The sequence below is a fragment of the Vigna unguiculata genome, chromosome 6 (assembly GCF_004118075.2).
Source record: "Vigna unguiculata cultivar IT97K-499-35 chromosome 6, ASM411807v1, whole genome shotgun sequence".
Lineage (NCBI taxonomy): Eukaryota > Viridiplantae > Streptophyta > Magnoliopsida > Fabales > Fabaceae > Vigna > Vigna unguiculata.
The window spans coordinates 22,031,603-22,055,169 of record NC_040284.1 but is presented as its reverse complement, the minus strand read 5'-3'; the positions used below and the strand labels follow the sequence as shown (position 1 = coordinate 22,055,169).

The 23,567-nt window shown below is 30.4% G+C and overlaps 2 protein-coding genes across 6 annotated transcripts; one reads left to right on the top strand and one right to left on the bottom strand.

Moving 5' to 3' along the window:
* Positions 1 to 9,145: 9,145 nt before the first annotated feature.
* LOC114188640 (B3 domain-containing transcription repressor VAL1-like) lies at positions 9,146 to 16,008 on the top strand. Of its 5 annotated transcripts, none has more exons than XM_028077209.1 (15): positions 9,146 to 9,293; positions 9,709 to 9,834; positions 10,397 to 10,435; positions 11,200 to 11,281; positions 11,368 to 11,469; positions 11,903 to 12,561; positions 12,668 to 12,764; positions 12,933 to 13,107; positions 13,347 to 13,423; positions 13,536 to 13,952; positions 14,104 to 14,153; positions 14,424 to 14,537; positions 14,629 to 14,696; positions 14,993 to 15,489; positions 15,592 to 16,008. In XM_028077209.1, exons 2-15 carry the CDS (start codon positions 9,731 to 9,733, stop codon positions 15,745 to 15,747), a joined length of 2,637 nt encoding a protein of 878 aa, XP_027933010.1. In that variant the 5' UTR covers positions 9,146 to 9,293; positions 9,709 to 9,730; the 3' UTR covers positions 15,748 to 16,008. The 5 variants fall into 5 exon arrangements, with proteins under 5 accessions (XP_027933010.1, XP_027933009.1, XP_027933008.1 ...); XM_028077208.1 differs by adding an exon at positions 9,413 to 9,521 and having other exon boundaries at positions 9,147 to 9,293; positions 14,993 to 16,008; XM_028077207.1 differs by adding an exon at positions 9,392 to 9,521 and having other exon boundaries at positions 9,147 to 9,293; positions 14,993 to 16,008.
* A 3,936-nt stretch (positions 16,009 to 19,944) lies between these two features.
* On the bottom strand, positions 19,945 to 21,983 carry LOC114188532 (isoleucine N-monooxygenase 1-like). Its single transcript, XM_028077105.1, has 2 exons — positions 20,963 to 21,983; positions 19,945 to 20,574 (listed from the first exon to the last, which is right to left on the bottom strand). The coding sequence occupies exons 1-2, from the start codon at positions 21,917 to 21,919 to the stop codon at positions 19,945 to 19,947; spliced, it is 1,587 nt and encodes a 528-aa protein (XP_027932906.1). The 5' UTR covers positions 21,920 to 21,983.
* Positions 21,984 to 23,567: the final 1,584 nt, after the last annotated feature.

Here is a 23,567-nt window from a genome sequence, read left to right as displayed (position 1 = left end):
GCTGCATGTGAACTATAGGATATTGCATGTGACTTAAGGTTATTCTTATTGAACCTTTGTTGCTCTATGATCATGATGTCATGTTTTGATCTAAAATTGGGATTTGATTTGGTTGTTTAGGTGATATGTGGATATAAACTCTAGAGAGCAATAGTGTGAGAAAGGGTGTTTGTATCGTGTGAGGAAAGCTAATTCTAGCTACTAAAATAAGATTGTATCTCATAATTGATTCTGAATTGTATTTAGGAATTGTGGTTGTATGCTTAATTAGTATGTTTACTTTGTTGTTAGATGAAAAAATTAGGATTTATTGTTGATATATGTTTTGTACATTATGAATTTGGGGGTTTTATAATGGTTGTGTGGAATATAGATATTTTCTCATGTGTTCAATTTGGTTTTGAATTGTGAAATGATAAGTGGAATGATTAATGATGTATTCAAAGCTAATATGAATGGTTTAATGTGATTTTTTGGATTCCAGGTCAACTCGGGTCGAATTTCAACTTAGGTAAAGACACTGATCGACCTTTAACCTAGGTTAAGTTAGTTCGACCTTTGTTTAGGCCGACTTAACTCGATTATTCGACCTAACTTTTTGCCTAGGTCACTCGGCATGGTTCGACGATCGGTCTTGTCCTGGACCGACTCAACTTGGTTCTTCAACCTAGTCGACTCAACTCAATTTTCAATTCGAGTTGACTTGTCCCGACCTTTAGCTCGAGTCAATTTTACTCAACCTTCAACTTAGACTGACTCGTCTTAATTATTCGACTTGAGCCTGCTTATCTTAACCTTCGACTTGGACCAACTCAACATAAAGTATATTTGGATCAACTCTATTAATCTTAACTTAACCTAAACTTAATTTGATCTGAACCTAACTTAAATCATCTACTTGACTTAGTCTTAACTCAACTTTGCATATTTTAAACTAAAATGGATTCACATGGACCAATCCATGAATTATTACTATTTGTCGTATGAATTGGATTTCATGTTGTTATATGCTTTTTTTACCACGATCCATATGGAAAGTCAAATCTTATAACTAAGTCACCATATTAGTGTAATTTTATTTTAAATGCTAATATATATATATATATATATATATAATATTATGTCTTTAAATTTAAAATGTGTGTAGCGTTATGAAAGGGGAAAGCTTAAAAAAAAAGAAAACATTATCCATTATGGATGCTGGCACCGCCGGTTGCCATTCCTGTTATCTTATTTCCATCCAATTATTTTCACACCCAATGCTGCCTTTTTCATTAATTATTATCATATTATATATTTTTTCCTTTTTCTTGGGATGGGGGCGGAAGGCAAAAGAAGGGTGCAGAGTATTTTAACATAATTGATTTTCATCAATTATTTTTCAACTTGTTTACAAACTTAATTTTTTCAATCATTGAATCTTTTATTTATATTGATTTCATTATAAAAATGCTTAAATTAGTTGAATATTTGACTACAATAAATTTTATATATTTTACTCATGTTTAATCTTTGAAGTATTGTTTCTTCGATATAAGATTTATTACTTTCAACTAACCATACTTATATTTTTACAAGTTTAAAATAAACTGTATTTCTACAAGTCGTAAATAATAAAATATTAGTGTAACAATTTTAATAATACTCATATTTTTTATTAAAAATGATGTCATAATATATTACATTTTTTTCTTAATTATTAATTAATATTTTGTTATTCACAACTTTTACTATTAAACTTTGATATAAATATCAATACTTAATCGTGTAAATATTTTTAGTAACAAATATCAATATAACATTTATATAAATAATAAATGTTATCTTAAAAGATATACAATATTTTTCTATTTTGAAAAAAAAAATATTCGAACTAAATTAAAACAAATAGAGTGAAGACTAGATTAGATCGAAACAAATAAACATATATGAGTACTAAATTGAAATAAATAGACACATGTGGGCACTAAAATGAAATCAAAACTATAACGATTGACAGGAATACCGACACATGGCAGTATCTTGTTATGTGGCATTGACAATCCTATGTGTCACACCAAGGATTTGACATGTGACAATTTTTTTTAATTAAAAAAAATTAAAAAAACCAGAAGTTGACAAGTGGCATGTTATTAACGGTGTTAATAATTTTTTTTTTTTGAAAAAGACTAATTAAAACATTTTTTCAAAAATTGAAACAAAATTGAAATTTTTTAAAAGTAGATATCAAACTGAAAGTTCCTAACGAAAACGGGTACTATTCAATTAAGCCTAATTTTTTTTTAATTAGTAAATACGACAATTAAAAAATTTCTCATAGAAATCACTGTTTTTATTTATTTATTTATAAGAATAGTTACTAAATAAAAGTTAGATCTTAGTCTTTGAAAAATCAAATTTCGATATTTTCAGAATAAAACGTGTATAATAAATAAAAATAAAAATAAGTTGTATGTGGATTTTATATCCACAATCCCCTAAAAAGTAAAAAAGAAAGTAAAAGTATGAAAATAAATTTTAAAAAATGGAGTTATAGCGTTCATTTGATGTAGGTCGGTGAGAATAAATAATATAATAGTGAGTGGTCCTCACTGGTGTAAAAAACTGCTATTATTCACCAACTAAAGTGTAAAAAAAAGTTTGATATTTAGATTATATACAGTTGTACGCTAAATTAAATTATATTTAGAAACAAAATCAGATTTTTTTATTACATTAACTAATTAATGTTAAAATTAAGATAAAACATGTGGGTTTACAATGATAGTTTCCAAAAATATTTTCTTTGAAAATTATGTGCTAAAGCACTTTTACTCAACACAATAATTCAAACTATTATATAGATGCACGATATTCAGTATTATGTTATTTTGAATGATATTAAAATCAACTCTTTTAAATAATTTAAGTAATTAAGGCGATCTAAATTTTAAAATTTTGTGCGCAATCAATGAATATAATAGATTATGGCTTTACAAAAAACATGATGATAGTTTTGTGGTGGTTGTTGGAACCAATTAATACTTTTAAGATACATAACCTCATCATATCACTTTTGCAAAGATTCTTTATGATGTGATCACTTTCGGAGCTTCCTTCTCTTAATGTGAAAATCTTGTTCACTTGAATTTCATATATGTTTGATATTAATAATTTTTATCCAAATAATTTTGATTTTTTAAGGTTTTATAAGGAAATATTATATAGAATCATGATATTTTGATTTTTACAATTTTACTCTCATTTTGTATTTTTTTACGTGATTTAGTATTGAGTATTAAATTTTTAAAAAAAAAATAATGATACATTAATCAATGTTATACACTAAGTCAAATCAGAAAATACAAAATAAAAATTTTGAAGTTAAAATATGATTTTTTTATTTTATATATATATATATATATATATATTATTTTTTTTTTCGTCCATGTTATACAACAAACCTAACACAAACATAATGTCTTAATGGAACCTTTCATGTCCCAACCAAACATTTTTAAAATTAAATTTTGGTTTTATATGATCTCATTCGTCTAGGTAAGCAAGCCAAATTAAATCCAAAATTTGCAAAGTCTAATCCATTGAATATTGCTTCTTAATATGAACAACCATTATAGAAGCATGATAGAAATGTTTTGTAAATTACCGAGTCTCATGCATAATTGTGGAGATGATGATGATGTGTTATTTTAACCATCTCACATGAAAAAGTCAACATATAAATATTTCTATTATTAATTGCCGACTCAAAAGTTCTCCATCAATTTGGTTTCATGCATTGTGTGAAGAAGTATGGAGTAATGTATTATGAATGCATTTTAAATGTTCAATTAATTAATTCATCGGTTTGGATAGTCAATGCATAATTAATAAAGTGTTTCATAATCAATGGATTTTCAATTTACTATCAAAAGAAAAAGTAGGATTTTATTTACTTCTGTTGTAATTTCTTATTTAAGTGTTTTGAAATAAATTAAATTTTATTAATATTTTCTCTCTTCTTTTTTATAAGTATATGTAAGTACAATATTTACATATGAAGTGAAAATAAGGATATATAACTCAAAAGGTCTTCATATTTTAAGAAATAATCTCGTCATTAATGCCAGTTTCATATAACAAATTAGAAAGTGAAATGTAATCTTATATAGCATTATTTTTTTAACGAAAGACATACGAGAAAAATAAAAATGATTTTTAAGTAAATTAAACTCGATTTATTTACGCTAGTTTTGAAGAAAATTAAACATAATAAATTAGTTTATAAAAAAATGTTCCATTTTAATTTTTTTAAATAAAATATAAAAATATATTTACTTTAATAATATTAATTTGGCATTGAATATTTTTGTACATAGATGATCATATTTAAGATAAAATATGAAATATGTACAGAGTCGTGGAGTCTTCATATATATATATATATATATATATATATATGATGTGATGTGATGATTATAAAGTATTTAGATAAAAATAATATAAATTGTGGTTATATATTTAAGATGATATATGAATTTTTATTTGATTTGTGAATTAAGTATCGAGACCTATATTTTAATATAGATCTTATAGTTTTAGTGATAAAATCCAAGAGAGGTTGCAACATGTCTAGTTATGTGGTGAGTTGTAATCAACTTATTATGATCCTATATTATTGGGTTCATATGTAAATTTAGGTTTTTATCGAATCAAATGTTAATCTAGTAAAACTTATTTAATAGAAGTCTTTCAAAAGGAGTTAGTTGACATTCCATTTATCAAATATGAAAATGCTATATTAACTCATTTTTTCTTATCCACTTTTGACATTTGGCAATTGAGGTTTAATTTTAATTTTGCATTCCAGTTATTTTAGGATAATTGACGTTGGCATTTTGTGTGCATTAGATTTAGGAGATTAAAAGGGCGTGTGATAAGCTTTTGAAAGAGAAAATCTAGTTTCGTATCCATTCTCTCATGCTCGCTCAAACCAAATCGCTCCTCCTTTCCAATTTCTCCTTCTCGCTAAAATGAAACCGCTCATCCCACTAAAGGTGTGTGTCACTCTTTCACTCCACTATTAATTACAATCTTTCAATTTCTAGAAAAATAAAGGACATCAAAACAAACCAAGATATTCAAATGACATATATTATCTATATCATTCTACAATACCTATTATACCTTTCGTCATTTTAGTAATACCATTAATTGTTATTGCTTCGCCACTGAAAAGTAAACCCACAAAACCACTTTTATTTAAGTCAAATTTTACGTCAACTCTAACTACACATAACCCCAAACCCATACATACATCTATCATAGTTAAGGGCACCAGGTGTTACCTGATACGAAATAATTCCTCCACCACAACCTATCGGCTAAAAAACTCCTTTAATAGCGAACCACAAATATCTAAAGGCATCTCCATATACAAACACCATTCGAAAGGTGTGTCTCCAATTTGTGAACGATAAGCACACCATTCATTTCAACAATGTATGTTTTTTTCTCAACACAATTACGAAGTCGTACCTATAGTTCCATAGAAAAAAGCACAACACATTTTCTTTATCTGCTTTGACTTTAGCCTTACCACCCACATGACTGATATAAAACATATTACACCAAACATAATCAAGGACACATAAACAACATTCCAATTAACCTAAAAAACGCTAAAAACATCATTAAACAAACTTCATAAAGGTTACCTTACCTATCCAATTACTGCACAAAAAATTGACTGCACATAAACACTTCAAGTAACAGTACAAGTAAGAAAGCTAACTTTTTTTGTGTTCAACTACAATTCATGAGTTTTGTATCGTCCAGGGAATGACCAACCTCAACATGCTCATTTCGATTTTGACCAAATAATAAAACGAAGAGTTTCATTAAATATTTGTCATGGGCTGAGGTGACGAGCAATGAATCTGAGCAGGATTTGGGCCGAGTTTCTCGGCAGAGAGTTAGGATAGGTGTACTGCCTAGGGATCGAGGTCGGAATCTGACCTAGTTCCATTCTCGGATAATCTTTTACTTGCTCAGAATACTCGGTTAAGTCATATGATTAGTTGGCCCAAAACCCAATCCACATGCGACAGTCCCAACCCATTAACAAGATTAGCGTGGTCCAAAGAAAGCGGTCCAAAGAACTCCCTGGATATTCTCCGAGATATTAGGGCAGAAAAATAGGAATCGGTTGCTGATATTTTGTCACATTAACACGTCTTCCTACAAATAAGGTAAGTAGGAGGCCTATATAAAGGAGAAGAGAGGAAAAGATAGGGGGACCTTTTCTTGGAACCAGAACTACGAAACTCCAGAAAGAAAAATGCATATCTACTAGTATAAGAGCCAAAAATGTAGTTTATTCTTGGTTTTGTGTCTCCTTGAGATTCGAGACCGAACATTAACATACCCAAACTCAATCAACACTTTAACCAATCATTGACAACCAAACCATTATAATTAAAACATTTAAATGATGAAAAATATCCCAAACACGACAAAAGAAATATCACATTTTTAACCCAACAATAACAAAGATGAAAACCTATTTATCGCCATGGAAATGGGGTTACAAGTATGTTACCAACAAGTGGTGAAATGGGTATTGTCTGTGCAAAGTACGAGATTCGCGAAACTGAGAACAATCACACAATAAACCTAGTTTTACTTACGACTGACATAATCCCAGTGTGCAAGAATGACAATGAAATACTGCAATGTGGTTTCCTTTGAGCAATAAAGAGAGAATATCGAGACAACAACAATAACAACTCAAGAACCACACTCATGACTATAGGTTTGTAACCACTGGGAGAACGAAAACAATGTTTCGTAGGGACTGGAAGAACGATGGAAGTGGAATGTGCAAGAAGGATATAATGGAATGAGAAAGTGACACACATTTAAGATGAGCAACTTCGTTTCAGCGAGAAGGAGAAACTGGAAAATATGAACAATTTTGTTTGAGTGAGCCAAGAGAATGGTCGCGAAACTAGATTTTCTCTTTCAAAAGCTTATCACACACCCTTTCAATCTCCCAAATGCAACGAGTACAAAATGTCGGCACCAACCATCCCAAAATAATTGTAAATGCAAAATTAAAATTATACCTTAGTTGCCAAATAGGTGTGTCAAAAGTGGGTAAGAAAAAGGTGGGTCAATGTATCATTTCCGTATCAAATATTCTTTATATATAAATCCATGTAAGGTCTATATAGTTGTATATGTTGGATTTTTAATAAAATTAAATTGTTGTGATTTGTTAATTAAAATGTATTCTTTTAATATTTATCTTTTAAGTAAAAAATATATTTCAATAATTTATCTTGTACAATAACTATACTTTCTATACGGACAAATATAAATAAAAAACCTTTCACGAGTTTATAAGTTTGGACAATGATATTATGACTCTCATTTTTTGATTCTCATCCTTTATTTCATGACATGACTTAGTGTGTACCATTGATTAATGTATCACTATCTTTTCTTTTGAAAAAAATCAATGATCCACACTAAGCCAGTCACACTAAAAGTAAAGGCTGAGAAAAAAAAATGAAAGTCTAACTTATAATTTTCATGAGTTTATAATATAATAGGTCTTAGTTTTTGAGTGTTACAAATTTAACATTAATTAGTAAGAGATATAAAAGTCCCATGATAATTTTTGGTTTGACCCGTATATTAAATCTACATACAAATATTAAATATGAATTATATTTGAATAAAAATACTAAATAGATTAAACAACATACATTTGTATAAGTATCTATTTTTCATATTCATTTAAAAGGAATATAAGGGATACGTATTCGTACAAATGAGAATCATGGGTGATATGATTTTTTTTATTATAATTTCCAAATATATTTACAAAATAAACTTATTATGTTTTTCCAGTCATGTTATCTTGTCTCAAAATTTCATTTTTTAGATTAATTTTAACTTGACCGAAATGTCAGTAAAGTCTAAAATACAGGTATATTAATTAGTATTATTTAATGCATAATCAAACTTACGTTAAAAAAGTGTGTTTAAATAATCGTGGTGTTATTTTACACACATCAAATTTACATTATTAAACTACTAAATGGTAATATATTATAAAGTAGTAATATATGAGTCGCGATGCTAAAAGTATTCCGTAATTAATTAGGGTCAGTCAAAGTAATTTAATTCAATTATTTAATATTATTTTTATTGGATTTGAAAATTTAATTAAATAGGTACATCCAATCTAACACTATCATTTAATATTTTAAAATTATAATTTTAACGATTATTAATAAGTTAAATATAATTGTATTCTTAAAATAACATTTTTTTTCATAACGTAATAACACTTATTTCAATATATTCATTCACTAGTATCTTATAAAGTGCCACTTCATTTATTTTTTCTTTTAACATCAAATTATTTATAATTATTATTCTGATTATGATTAACAACACGAATAAGTTTAAATTAAGCTACACAGATTCACGTACACATGCATATACCTTATAGTAATACCATTATATGTAATAAGTAAAATCAAACTTTCTACAACAATATAATAAAATAAGACAGAGGAAGGATGGACCATTAACTTTCACATGGATTTCTCGTCTAAAATATTTTTATTCTTTGTGTATCAGTAATAATTTCCGATTTTAATATTCTTGAATCCTTCAACAAAATAAAAAAATGCAGAATTATAATAATATATTTAATAATTCTAAAATAAGTTTTTCTAGAAACAGTAAAATGTAAATATTAGTTTTCTAAAACTAAGAAAGTTTAAATACATTTTTAATTTTGTTAGGGTTTCAGTTAATTATGTAAATTTATTTTTTATTTTGAGTCTTATGAGATATTGTTAGTATTAATCATTCTAATTTTTAGATTAAGAATCAATGGAAAAAAGTTAATTTTAAAGACTTTAAATTAAAATTTTTAAAATAATAAGATACACGTGCAAGGCATGGATGGATGTTTCACCTAGACGGATACACCGAGGGGTGAGACAAAGGAGTCCAAGTCACAGTCACAGCCACAGCGAGACAGCCCCGTGAACAGAGGGTGAGAATATCAGTGTCGCCAAAGTGAAAACATAGTGAAAAAGAAAAGAAAATAAACGACTTGTGTGCGTTAAGGTTAGTGGTGGTGTGTATGTGTTATGTCTTCAAGTGTCCTGCATGCATTTTATGCATCTGTTGCTTTGCATGCACACACACTCTCTCTCCTCTTTCTCTCTCATCACTTTCTCTCTCTACACAGACACACATCCTCGGTTTCTCTCTCTGTAAAATTTCAGGTCAATTTCCATTGCCTTATGCTGATTTCAGTGCTTTCGCTCTGTTTTTCTTCGTTGCTCTGCCTATATTCTTCCCCAGCTAAGTGTTGATGTAACAGATGATGTGTGTGGTTGTTAAGATTTGAGGAGATAGATTGATAGATAGAGGTAGCTAGCACTACGAAGTCGGGTTCTTTTATGTTCATGTGAATGACCCATTGGTTGGTTTTCACTTGGGGTGAGACAAAGGTTTGTTTTTTCGTCTTGGGGTTCTGTTTCATTGTAACCCCTTTGTGAATCTTGAAGCTTTCTGCATGGGTGTGTATGGAGTCTGAATAAATTTGTGATGATGGGTCAAAGTGTTTTTTTGTTGTTTTGGATTTTGGTTTAGGGTTTGTGATTTTGATTTGAGTTTTGGATTGTATTTCCTTGGCAGTGGAATTTTGGATTTTGCATCAATGGGTTCTGATATTTGCGTCGTTAATGGTTCGTGCACTCATGAATGGAGAAAGGGGTGGCCTCTGCGATCTGGTGGATTCGCCCAACTGTGCTGCAAGTGCGGGTAAATTTGAGTCCTTTTCCTTTGAATTTCATCTATTCGTCAATTATGGGGGGAGTGGATGATGCGAGGGTAGTTTTGGGGATACGATTTTGGGACTCGTTCTTGTTGATGTTGTTTTTATAATCGGATGCATTTTTTAGTTTTTGATTTTGGTGTAATTAGTCTCATGAGGGTTGAAACTGTATTTGCGAGGCTTGGTTGGGTCCTTTTTTTTGCCCTTCCCGGGATTTTGTGGTTTTAAGTGTGTCTGTTTAATATCAAGGAACTATCGCATTGATGTGAATAAGAATCACATTAAGTGCTCAATTCAGAGAAGAGTATTTATGCCATGCAATGCTTTTTACTTTTCTGATGACAATATGAAGTTGTTGCTGATTAAGGGCGGGGATTAATGCTGCTAATTTGGGAAATATTTCTAGAGAATGACTTGGTGACGGTGTTCTGGTCATAATGATTGTGAAATAAAAATTCTTAATTGTTATAGTAAAAAATAGATTATGTATTTTTTTATTTCATAATATATATTTTGTTGACTAATGTTGGCTTATATCTGTAATGCTAGATTTATGGAGGAGTGGAAGGGTGACATCCATGAGCCATTGTAAGTGTCATAATGTGGCGATTGTATAAAAGGCAATGTGGCGAATATATATATTTTTCCTTAATGTGGATGCAGTAAATGCATGATTGGTTCATTTTCAATATTTTAGTGTAGTTCTACTATTCTAACCAAGGTTTTAAGTCGTGGTTTCCTTGCAATCCTTGACATTGCGAGAAATTGCAGGTATATGTGGCTGATATGGCAACTATGGTTGCAGGCTGTTTTTTAAAACCAAGATTCCAGAATAACTTTTTAAGTTGGTGATTGTTGTCATAGGTGTTACTGGTTATTGTAAAAAAACATTTATTTTATCCCTCATAATGATAAGGAAATTTTAGTTCATGTGATGCACTAGTACTTATGTATATGTATCTAGCTGAGTCTATTTAATTTTTAAATAAATGTCACTTAGAGTTATTTTTTCTGTTAGATAGTTTCATAAAATGGTACCTGGTTGCAGTAATTGTAGTGCCATGTTTCTTGTTTATCCTGGAAAGTACTTTTTCTCTGTATACCGAAGCATCTTGCTCCTTCATAGTGTAGGGTGTGTTAAACAGAGTTGATTGCAAATGGTAATCAATAATTGAAAGTATGAATCGATCTTAGGTTTAGTTTTCTTATTGAAGTTTTGTCATGGTAATGTAATATTATCTCTGTACATATCTTCCCTGTCATATCTTTGGTAGTTTTGCCATGCATTTTATTAGTAATAATTCATTTATTGATTCTTTATATTTCCCACTTGGAAATGCTTAATATGTCAGATCCGCATATGAGAATTCAGTTTTCTGCAGCAAATTCCATCACCAACAAACTGGTTGGAGGGAGTGTAACTTTTGCAACAAGGTAAAATGGTCTTCTATTTTCATGTAACTATTCAGGCATTCCCTTTGTTCCTTAGTCATTGAAGTCTATTTGATTTGGTTTCACAGCCTATCCACTGTGGTTGCACGGCATCTAGATCTTTGTTCGAGCATCTTGACTTTGGTGGTATAGGATGTGTTAGCTGTGTAAATACTAGCCAACTTAGTACGGTAAGTTTAATCTGGAAGTTTTCCAGCTATAATTTTTTGTTATTTTCTATTTAATGCAGCATGTCCTCATTTCTTGCTAAATCTTGAATCTGGGATCTCACTTTTATTGTACAAGAACGCATGTTTAACATCATTCTTTTGCCCCATAATGTATGTGGAATGCATGCATATGCTTCGGATTTGGATAAATCCTATATAAAAGTGATCATTGGAAGACCTCAAGCTTTTTTATATATAGAATACTCTTCTAATTATGTTCAGCACGTTACTTGCTGCTGCTTGCTTGCTGGTTCTTTGAAGTGATCCCGTGTCTTGTTGTTCTGCCATGACACATGCAGTTGGGCAAGATTTTGGAAAAAGTTGACTTAGGTGTATTGTGTTTTTTATCCTCTGACAATTTCGCTGGTTCCTTCTGTTTGATGTTTTTCTGCAGATGAGGAATATTGAAAATCCAAATGGGCCTGTTTCATTGATAAAAAATAATGCAAGTGATCGGCCTTCTCGTTCTGAGGGAAGAATGTTTGCGCGTGGTGTTGATGAAGGAAAACTTATGCAGTTCTGCAAAATTATTGAAGCTAGTGAATCCAGCAGATGGAATAATGCTCAAAGAGATGGTATCGTTTCACGTCATGGCCACAAAAACCAAGAAGCCAAATGTTCATTTGGGGAAGGAGACATTGGTTTTTCAAATGTGGTGAAGCCATCTGTTCCGTCATTAACATTTGGTACATTAGAAAATAATAGGTCACCATGGGAGATTAAAAACATTCACGAAGCAAATGCTCAGCCATCATTGAGTATGTACCTGGGAAATGCATCTGGGAACAACTCTGTCATGCCTTCTGCTGGAGAGGCTGTGGAAGGAAGACTTGAGGGAAAAACATCTCCTTTTCATCAAGGCCAAAGATCTCGTCCTATATTTCCAAAACCACTGAAGAGTAGTGGGCTTACCATGAATGTGGAAATAGAAAAAGGTGCACTTTCTCAATCTCGAGTTGCTCGGCCACCTGCAGATGGCAGAGGAAAGAATCAGTTACTTCCTCGATACTGGCCGAGGATTACCGATCAAGAGCTGGAGCGACTTTCCGGAGAGTATCCTTTATATTTTTTATTTGGCTGTTTTGAACATGTATTATGGACTCTTAGTATACAGTACACCCCTTGTTTATCATTAGTTTTCCTTAATGTATGATAACAGTTTGAAATCTGCAGTTGTGCCATTATTTGAGAAGGTATTAAGTGCCAGTGATGCTGGTCGAATTGGCCGTCTTGTTCTCCCAAAAGCCTGCGCTGAGGTATCTTTGAGGTTTTGTTCTTTAGTTTCCTTATTTTCTGTGCATGCTTTGTTATATCTGTATAAGTCTATGGAGAGGTGTTTCTGCAATTTTTTCTGTTTATAAATTTTAAAATATCTCTTTATCCTGTAATGGCTGAAATAATCCAAACTGGCCTATGATTTGCAGGCATATTTCCCTACTATTTCACAATCTGAGGGTGTTCCTCTGCGAATGCAAGATGTGAAGGGGAATGAGTGGACATTTCAGTTCAGATTTTGGCCAAATAACAACAGTAGAATGTATGTATTGGAGGGTGTGACCCCATGCATACAGGCCATGCAATTACGCGCTGGTGATACTGGTAAGAATAAAGCCAGGGAATAAACCTTGCACATGCCTTAGATAGGCTAGCTGTGTGTTATAAATATTGTTCCTATAATCTTTTCAAGACAAATAGAAGAATTCAATGCCTTGAAAAATTAATCTCTTGTGCATAATTTACTGGTTAGTATGAGGGGTCAAGCTTCAAATATTCTTTGAGGTTAATATGAATTGCAAATCTGAATAGCTATTATTCTTTTATATGCTGCTTTTATGCAGTAACATTTAGTCGGATAGATCCAGGAGGCAAACTTGTAATGGGTTTCAGAAGGGCATCAAATTCTCCAGATACACAGGTTTTGGGACAAATTTCCATTACTGTGTGGTCTCTTCTTTGAATAATACATCTCTGTTATTATTATTAATTTTTTCTGTTGCTGAGTATGATAAATGACTATTGTCAAACAGGATACCTCCACATCTGCACAATCTAATTCAGCAAAGGGAACCACCTCTGCTGGAACTGAGAATCCGCCATCAGGAAGTAATCATGCCAATCTTCTCCTTTCAATGAAGGGGAATGTGGAACCTAACTTTAATGGACAAAGAGAACATCCAGTTTTGGGTACTGGAACTTCTGGGTTGCTTATAACTGAAACTAATGGGATGATGACAAACAATACTTCACTACAGCGAAAAGTTTCAGTTTTAGAGAAGAAGAAGACTCGTAATATTGGGCCTAAAAATAAGAGGCTGCTTATTGACAATGAAGATGCCAGGGAGTTGAAACTTACATGGGAAGAAGCACAGGATTTACTTCGTCCTCCTCCTTGTGTCAAGCCAAGCATCGTCACAATTGAGGACCAAGTATTTGAAGAATACGATGTAAGTGTGACGGTGTCAAATGAGTCCATACATTTTTATTTTGTAGGTTAGCTATTGCGAGTTGAATATGGACTGATGTAGTTTGAAGAATTCTATTCAAATTTCTTTGCCCCAGCTAATTTATGTGATTTATGCACTTCATTTCATTCAGGAACCCCCAGTTTTTGGAAAGAGAACTATATTCAGTACCTGTTCTTCTGGGTAAGAATCCAACCTTCCGGCATATTTGGCATTGTATTTGGTACATTCGAACACTACTTTTTTATCACTCAGGATTTAATCTTACCTATGAATTTGTTCATCCACCTGACAACTGTTTGGTATTTTCCTGAATTCATGTGTGCTGTGGCAATAGTTGTATCAGAATTAGGCATTGGATCTTAGTTATTCTCCACAAGAGCACTTGGACTTGTTATATTGATGTGAGCAAATTTTCAACTTGTGCTTGATTATGTTAACTATGTCATTCAGGGTGAAGGCACAATGGGCTCAATGTGATGATTGCTCTAAATGGCGAAAGCTTCCCGTTGATGTTCTTCTTCCTGCCAATTGGACATGTTTTGACAATATTTGGGATTCGAGAAGGTGTTCCACTATTATTTACTTGAAGAAGACTACTTCATATGAGATAGTGATAGAATGATCTAAAATTCTTATTGTGACATGATTTTTTCAGATGTTCATGCACAGTACCTGAAGAGCTGAGTTCAGGGGAATTAGAAAATCTTTTGAAACCCGACAAAGGTGTGATTCTGATATCTGTAATTTTGATATACTCTGTGTGTCATGTTTGAGATTGGGTTGAGGTTGAGGTTTCTGTCGCTTACAATTAATTGAATGTTCAAATTGAAAGATTCACCCTGCAAGTTCTGCATTCAGCACTATACTTAGATTCCATCTGGGGGTCTAACATGCAAATTGCTATGCTTTTATAACTGTGTGTGTTGTAGTGCCACATAAACCGCAATTTTACTTCCGAAATCAAAATTAGTCCTACATGGTTAACACAAAATCTTTGTGCTGTTCTCAATGCTTTGCAGATTTTAAGAAGCGAAGAAGTGATGAAAAGAGCAAGTCAATCCAAGAACATGAGGCATCTGGCTTGGAAGCTCTTGCCAGTGCAGCAGCCCTGGGAGATAATCTTGTTGACACGGCCGAATCGTCGGCCGGAGCCACCACCAAACATCCTAGACACCGTCCCGGCTGCTCTTGCATTGTGTGCATCCAGCCACCAAGTGGCAAGGGGCGACACAAGCCGACATGCACATGCAACGTGTGCCTGACCGTGAAGCGGCGGTTCAAAACCCTGATGCTGCGAAAGAAAAAACGGCAATCCGAACGCGAAGCAGAAGCAGAAGCTGCCCAGAAAGATCAAGTTCTCCCCAAAGAAGAGTCAGATACCAATGAAACATCAAGAGATGATGCAACTCAGTTGGAGAAAGAGGTAGTGGGACTAAGCAGAAGTCAAGCTGAAGCGGGTGAGTCCAGTGCTGCTGGACAAATTGATCTGAATTCTGATCCCAACCGTGACGACATGGTAATTGATTTATCAGCAGTTCTGTTTTGTGAATCAGACCCTACTACAGAACATGAATATATGAACCAAAATGATCCAAGAAGCTACAATAATGAATTGCAGAACGGTGAGAATTCTTCTTTGCACACTCCTCAATCCAATGGAGAAGGTCAGAGACACTTCTCTGATCTAAGAAGCTTTGCATCCCTTATGTGGAACCAAGAAAGAAGAGATGAAGAAGACAATGAACCCAACCAAAACCACAACAATCTTTGTTAACAATTTCTTTATTCTTACATTCAACCCTTGTTATATTTATCTTTACTTGCACTCACAGTACAGTTTTTGGTTTCTTTTACAGAGGGGTGGTCCAAGATAGTTCTTCTTCATATAAAAAAATAATGTATTTTTTAGTAGTTTATCTTTGAAGCCTTTTTTTTTTCATGGACGTGGGTCGTGCACATTTCTTTCTCCGACAATGATTTTGTTAATTTGTTTGTTGGTTATATGAATGAAACACAGGAAAAGGTTTACATGTTAGTATGTTTCTCTGCATATGTTCATGATTATATATATTTTTGTTTTTATCATTAAGCGGCGAGATTCTACGGCAATAACGATATAACACGTGGTTATTGCATTAATTATGATTGTCTTGGAGTCGATAATAGTTTCTTTTTGGGTGTGAAATCATTACAGTTTTTGTTAGATATAGATTCTTTCCAAGAAAAAAGAACTAGGGATGATTAGATTCCAAGGTTCCCAATATACAAACCTAATGTGGTTTTTTACAAGATCTAAGTTCGAAAATTTCCTTAAAATCTAAATGTTGTTTTTGTATTAACTATTTTTTCAATAAATATATTTATTTGAGTGTTTTTTAGTTTAATAAACAGTAGTAAAATACGTTATATTACAGACTTTTTGAGAGTCTAATTTGTCTTGTATAAATAATAGTCAAAACTTCAATTTGACTTTTCCATATATATATATATATATATATATATATATATATATATATATATATATATATATATCAACACAAAAAGTTAATAGAAATTAAATTAAAAAAATATGAATGATGAGAGATTGAAAATATTAAAATGAATACATATTTGAAAAAAATTATTATTTTTACTGATCGTAAGGTTAATTTTGAAAACAAATTAAATATACTTTAGTTATACTAATTAAACTAAAGACTTTTAATATTATAAAATTAATTAATTGGATCTAATTATATAGCAGGACAAAAAAATCAAATGTGTACTTCATAATTTTGTTTGGAGAATGTAACCACTGTCCTAAGAATACGGATTAAGGAATAATAAATGTGCTTTGGTATCATCATTTTTACATTGAAAGCTGAAATAATTAAATACAATAATAAAAATAGTATAAATACATATAATATATTTTATAAGGATAAAAATACCTTTTTAAAGTTTTAGGCAATAACTTACTTTTACAAAACAAGGACTTTAAAATTTTTAAAGTGTCTATTAAAAAGAAAAAAAATTAATTAAGTTTCAAATTGACACTTTAACTGTTTTTTTTATAACATTTTTAGATGTTTAACACTACTTTTTTTTGTTGATTTTTCTATTAATTTATAGTCTCTTATGTTTTTTCTTAATTTTTAGATGTTTAACAATATTTTTTTTGTTGGTTTTTATGTTAATTTAAACTTTTTTATATTTAATTATATTTAATTTTTAGCAACATTAAAATAAAATTATTTTATTATTTAATTATTTTTTAACTTTTATTTGTGAACATTAAATAAAATATTAAATCCACATGCACAATATTTATAGACATTTTTGTCCTTTAAAAAAAATAAAGTTGCATTAATGATTATTAGATCAGATTTTATTTAATATCACATCTATCTATATATTTTTGTAGGATCCAACGTATATTAATTATCCTTAACACTGATTAAGAAGACCCATTTTGTTTTGGTAGTTTAATGCTGGCACTTTGGAAGTCAGTAATCCTTTGTTTTCGAACTCAATTAAGAGAAAGGCACAGAAAAAGCGGTTTAGAAGAGAAAGAAATAAACCTTAACTTTCCTCGTAAAATTTAAAAAGATTTGCATAAAAATTGAAATAATTTATTAATATATTAATGTTTAATAAATTATATCAAAAATTTTTTATTAACATTTACTGTATACTATTATTTTAATAATAAATATTTTATTTATATCTTTTTCTTTATTAAATTAAAATAATTTTATTACATAATCGCATTAACTTAAAAATAATTATTCAATTCTTATATTCTTTCTTAGCAATATCTATTTTTTTTTTGTATTTTTCAAATTATAGTATTTTAATATAAATATGTATATTATATGTTTACGCTAGTTCTTATAATAACAATAATAAATAGTTAAAAATCATATTAAAATTAGAAATAAAAGAAAAATATTAATAATAAGTACGTTTATTTTATTTTCTCCTTATTTTTATTATCTTACACCTCATTTAAATAATATCATTTTTTCATTTCTTTTTTTTTACCATCAATCCGATTAGCTCATTATTTGAATTCTAGTAATATTATTTTAGGTGTATAATAAATGATGTTTAAAAGAGAAGATTCACCTTATCATGTTCAAAGTTTATGATAATGTTAATAACGGTTAATTTATGAAAGGAAGGAGGGTACTAAGAAAAACAAGATAATTCCTTTCTAAAGTTTAACTATTGTGAGTGAGTGTTTGCTGAAAAAAAAAAGAGACTTTTACTTTTTTTTCTTTCTAATAAATAATTTGAGATCTATTTGCAGAAAGAAAATATTAAAAAAAAGTGAATACCACCTACCAATAAGCTATTTAAAAAACTACGCTTTGAAGTTGTTCAGATATTTATTGAAATGTTGTAAGCTATGTGGATAATATAATTTAAATTGAATTGATTTGTTGTACTATCAAAATCGATCATACGTTAATTTAGGTTTAACTAATATTTTGATCTTCACTTTATCTTTATTTTTTTCTATTTTTATTTAATTTATAATTTTTTTATAAAATAATTTAATTAAGTAATTTTGGTTAGATTTACATAAACTATGTAAAAATTGTGTTATGTATTAGTTTGTATTTTTATTTTTTTTTTAATTTTTTAATTTGTTTTTCAAGTATTAAGATTGTGTTCTGTCACGTATAAATACCACATACAATTATATGTGTTAACGTTAAAGATACGTGAAAATATCTTGTATTCAATTCGATCTCTATATTTAAAATTAATCAACGTTGTCCTCTTAAAATTGGAACTAAATTACAACTAAAAAAAAAAGTAAAGCACACAACTTTCATATGCATGGATTTACTTATTTATTACTTATTTAATTGTAGGTTAAATTATCCTTTTGGTCCCTCTATTTGTCATGAAATTTCATTTTGGTCCTCACATTTTTTGTTGTCTCAATTTGGTCATCATTTTCTTAAAAATGACTCAACTTGGTCATCACCTTTAACTTTGACCAGACGGTGTTAAAGTCAATGTTACATGTCAATTTCTAGTTTTTTTGAATTTTTTTAATATTTTTTGAATTTTTTTTTGAATTTTTTTTATTTTTGACATGTGTCATTTCACCGTTGTGCCACATGTCAAAGTGACTTAATTTGGTCCCTATATTTGTTTTTAGTTTCAATTTAGTTCCAATTTTTGTAAAAATGAAGCAATATTGTTCCTCCTTATATTGAGACTCAATTTAATCTTTGTATACAACTTATGATGATATTCTTAATAAAATTGATATTTTTATTAAATATTTATAGAAATATTTTTAAATATTTTTTTTTAGTTTTATTATTAAACAAAGTTAAACCCCAAACTTAATTTCAAAAATTAAGAATTTTGTCATCATATATAAAGGCATCAAGTGTATCATATTATACAAACTTGGTAAAAATTAAAAATCAAATAACTTGTCACACATAAATTTAGGAACTAAATTTGAAGTTCAAAACAAAATCAAAGTCTAATGTTTTGTGTAGAATTTAAAGTTAATTTAAAATATTTATAGAAATATTTAATAAAAACGTTAATTTTAATAAGAATATCACCATAAAATTTATAAAAAAGTAAATTTAGTGTCAATTTGAGAAAGGACAATATTGCTTCATTTTTACAAAAATTGGGATTAAATTGAAACTAAAAACAAATATAGGGACCAAATTGAGTCACTTTGACACGTGACAAAACTATGAAGTGACACGTCTCAAAAAGAAAAAAAATTCAAAAAATTCAAAAAAAAAACTCAAAAAGTATTAAAAAATTCAAAAAAACCAGAAATTGACACGTGGCTTTGACTTTAACACCGTCTGGTCAAAGTTAACGGTGATGACCAAATTGAGTCATTTTTAAGAAAATGAGGACCAAATTGAGACAACGAAAAACTGTGTGAAGATCAAAATGAAATTTCATGACAAATAGAGGGACCAAAAGGGTAATTTATCCTTTAATTGTAATACAACTTTGATGCTAATCTTGGTTTGGCTTCTAAAACAAGTGGTTCAGCAAGCATACCACCACTATCAGACTTAAAAGTGTTGATACTTGATAAATTGGGGGGTGCACTCCAGGAAAATGCATGGATCAACCTGGCCAATAACATCACAGTCATGGTGGACCCAAGTATGATTGCAGGACAACCTCTTCTTCCTGTGCCAAATGATATGAACTTCAAGTCAAGTTCTGACAAAACAACCATAGATCCATCACTCTTTTGATGGCGTTCAGGTTTGAACTTGTGAGGTTCACTCCACACTTTAGGGTTTCGTCCAAGTCCAAGTCTGCTTAGCAGTACATGGCTACCCTTTGGAATAAAATAGTTTGCCACCATTGTGTCATTGCTTGAGACATGGGGAGGATTAAAGGGTACCACAGGATGAAGGCGAAAGGCTTCTCTCAAACAAGCCTTTAAATAATTGAGATTTGGAATATCTGATTCTTGTACCATTCTTTGCTTACCTACAACCTTGTCTACTTCATCAATAGCTTGTTGAAGTATATGGGGTTGATTTACCATTTCTGCAAGGGTACATTCAACTGCATTAGATGGATTGTCTGCACCTCCGAGCATTAGTTCCTGCATAATAAATGCTTACAAATTAAATATTATTTTGTTCTCTATAAATAATAAATAAATAACATTTAGAATAATGATACTTTAATTCATTTTTATTAACCACTTCAATCACCCTTAGATCTTCGTATTACATTACTAAACAAATTAAAATTGATAATTGAAAAATAATCATAATGATAGATTAAAAATAGATCAAAATATCGTTATTCTTGTGATAATAATTATATAATATTTGCCGATTAAAAAATAAGACAAAAAAAATCTTTATTTCTAAAATAAATTATTTAGACATATATAAAAAAGAAAACTGAAAAATGAGTTTATATTATTAAAAAACAAAGCAAATCTAGAAAATAGTAATAAGGAGTGGAGTGGAGTGATATATTACTATCGTAAGCGCCTTGATTTCCTTGGTTGTCAAAGTAGGATTATTATTGTGATCTTTGAGTGATATGAGAACATCCAACAAGTCTTCTTCAACGCTCTTTGCTCCATTCTTCCATTGCTTCATTCTCTCTTCAATCATCGGATCATGATACTTCTCCATCCTTCTCATTCCTTCCTTCACCTTCCTCTTGTGCCCATCCAAATCAAAAGCCCTCAACCACGCCACATAATCAGAAACAGAAAATGCATAAACGTGTTTAAGCAATTTGAAAATGGCGTTCACTTGTTCTACTTCCTCTGGCCCTGGCCCTCCATCCACCCTACCCTTTCCAAAGTACCTTGTGTTAAAAATCATTTTTCTCGTCACATTGCAGCAATAGTGTTGTGTAACATCCCTCACATTCACGAGGCCCTTACCGTTCACATTGTTGCATCTGTTGTAGACATAAAACATGATGTTATCAGCTTCTTCGTTCCTTTTGTGTTGGAATGAGTGGTGCCTGAGAGGGGAGAACAAGTCGTTGACGAAGATTCTCCTCATTTTCTTCCATTGCTCCCCAAAGGGTACAATAGCTATGGTCACATAACCACTGGACATGATATCAGTGGCCATTGTCAGTGGTCTTGATGCAAACTCAGCATCATGCTTTCTCAAAAACTCACATGCTATGGAGGGACATGTGACAGGGATTACATGGACATTTCCTAGACGAATGCATGCAATTTCAGTGTTCATATCTTGCATGAGGTTGTGAATCCATTGAAAAACAGGTTTGTTTGAAAGCATTTCAGGAAGATTACCAACTATAGGCCAGGGTTTAGGACCTGGAGGCAGTTTAGGCTTCTGAATTATGTGATTTTTGAAGACTTTGATGATAGTAAAACCACAAATCACAACTAATAAAGAAATGAGAAGGGATTGAAGGTGCAGACATGAAATATAGGGATCGTAACCCATAGGTGGTGGGAATTGAAAAGGGTATTATTGAAAGGAAGAAAATGGCATGAGTATAAAAGTGTACGTAGGATTTAGTGCGAAACTGGGGTCACTCTTGGTTAATCAGGTACCTATTTATAAAGATTTCTATAAAGGAAGATGATACATTGAGAAAGCTTCTTTTGACAATTCACAAATAACTATTTTTAGTAAAAAAGTCATAAAATTTTATTATTTTATTATCTTAACTTCCATTAAAAAATAAAAAAGTTACTCTATTTGGTAACTTTGTTAATTTTGTCAACCAAATCTTTTTCAAAACATTATTTTCCTTCTATAAATGGTAATGGTTGCTTGTCAAATCCATCTCTTCAGAAGTGAGTTCTGTGCAGCGGTGCAATTAGTGTCAACTGGCCATTCCTTATCAATAGTTCTGTATTCTATAACTATATCACTATTTATATAATTTATTTTTCTGATAGTAATAAAAATGGTCGGAAATCATTTCAAATATCATATCAAAATTTTTAAAGTAGGTTGAATATATCGTATGATTAATTTGAATTTGTCAATTATCAGGGCTACCAAATATAGAAAAAGGCTTTAACACGATTGCTTCAAATTCTTTTTCCCATTCTTCGAAATCAATGATAAATAAATTATACTGTTTGGTGTATGACTGGGTCGGTTCGGATACAGGTAGGGTCATTCTATTATCTAATCCGTAACAAAAAATCTGGTATGTTATCTCTCGATATTTATTTAAAAAAAATTGTATATTTTTTAAAGCTTACAGATATTTATAGATATACCCGCAGAATTTAAAATTATAAAACAAAATTCAAATAAAATTACAACAATCAACACAATGTGCTAGGTAGGAATGACAACCGGTCGGGTCGAGACACGGATAGTGCTAAACGCAATCTAACTCACAAAAAAAAATTTGCTTGCTATCCGTCCGTTTATTTATCGGGTATCTGCTTAAAAAATACATGCGGATATTTTTAAAACCCGCAGGTACCTGTGGATACCCGATACCTGCAAATATTTAAAAAAATATTTATTTTATAAATTTTTTAATATAAAATTATAAAAATAAAATATAAATTAAATTAAATTTTAATTATAATTATAATTAAATTTGACATAATAAAATATACTGTTAATTTTAATTTTAATTAAATTTAACTTAATAAAATATAAATTAAATTTTAATTTTAATTTTTTGAGGATAACGAGTATCCGCAGGTACGGATAGTATGATATTCGTACCCGACACGTTTATAAGCGGGTATTAAAATATCCGTTACCCGCAGATAATAAATACCCGTGGGTAGTAACTATCCACTGCGAATTTTATCCGCGAATATCCGCGGGCACGAGTATTTTTGTCATCCCTAATGCTAGGTTAGGTATTCATAGAAAAATAATAAATTAACATATTTTATTTTTAACATATAACAAATACATGCGAGTATGAATAATATGATATCCGACTCCAATTCATTTAATAAATGAGTACTATTTTACCCGTTATCCATTATTTGCGAATATCCGTTTAAGATATTCATTTACTATCCATTACAAGGTTTATTTGAGGATACCCACCAACATGGATATTTTGTCATTTTAATATATATATATATATATATATATATATATATAT

What these genes read in the sequence shown, in the direction of transcription:
- LOC114188532 (XM_028077105.1), bottom strand. Translation starts at nt 21,919, where the DNA reads ATGGGTTACGATCCCTATATTTCATGTCTGCACCTTCAATCCCTTCTC. An exon ending in AAATCAAGGCGCTTACGATA is followed by an intron (nt 20,575 to 20,962) that starts GTAATATATCAC and finishes TTTATTATGCAG; the next exon opens with GAACTAATGCTCGGAGGTGC.
- LOC114188640 (XM_028077205.1), top strand. Translation starts at nt 9,731, where the DNA reads ATGGGTTCTGATATTTGCGTCGTTAATGGTTCGTGCACTCATGAATGG. An exon ending in CAACTGTGCTGCAAGTGCGG is followed by an intron (nt 9,835 to 10,396) that starts GTAAATTTGAGT and finishes CTGTAATGCTAG; the next exon opens with ATTTATGGAGGAGTGGAAGG. An exon ending in TCTTTTGAAACCCGACAAAG is followed by an intron (nt 14,697 to 14,992) that starts GTGTGATTCTGA and finishes AATGCTTTGCAG; the next exon opens with ATTTTAAGAAGCGAAGAAGT.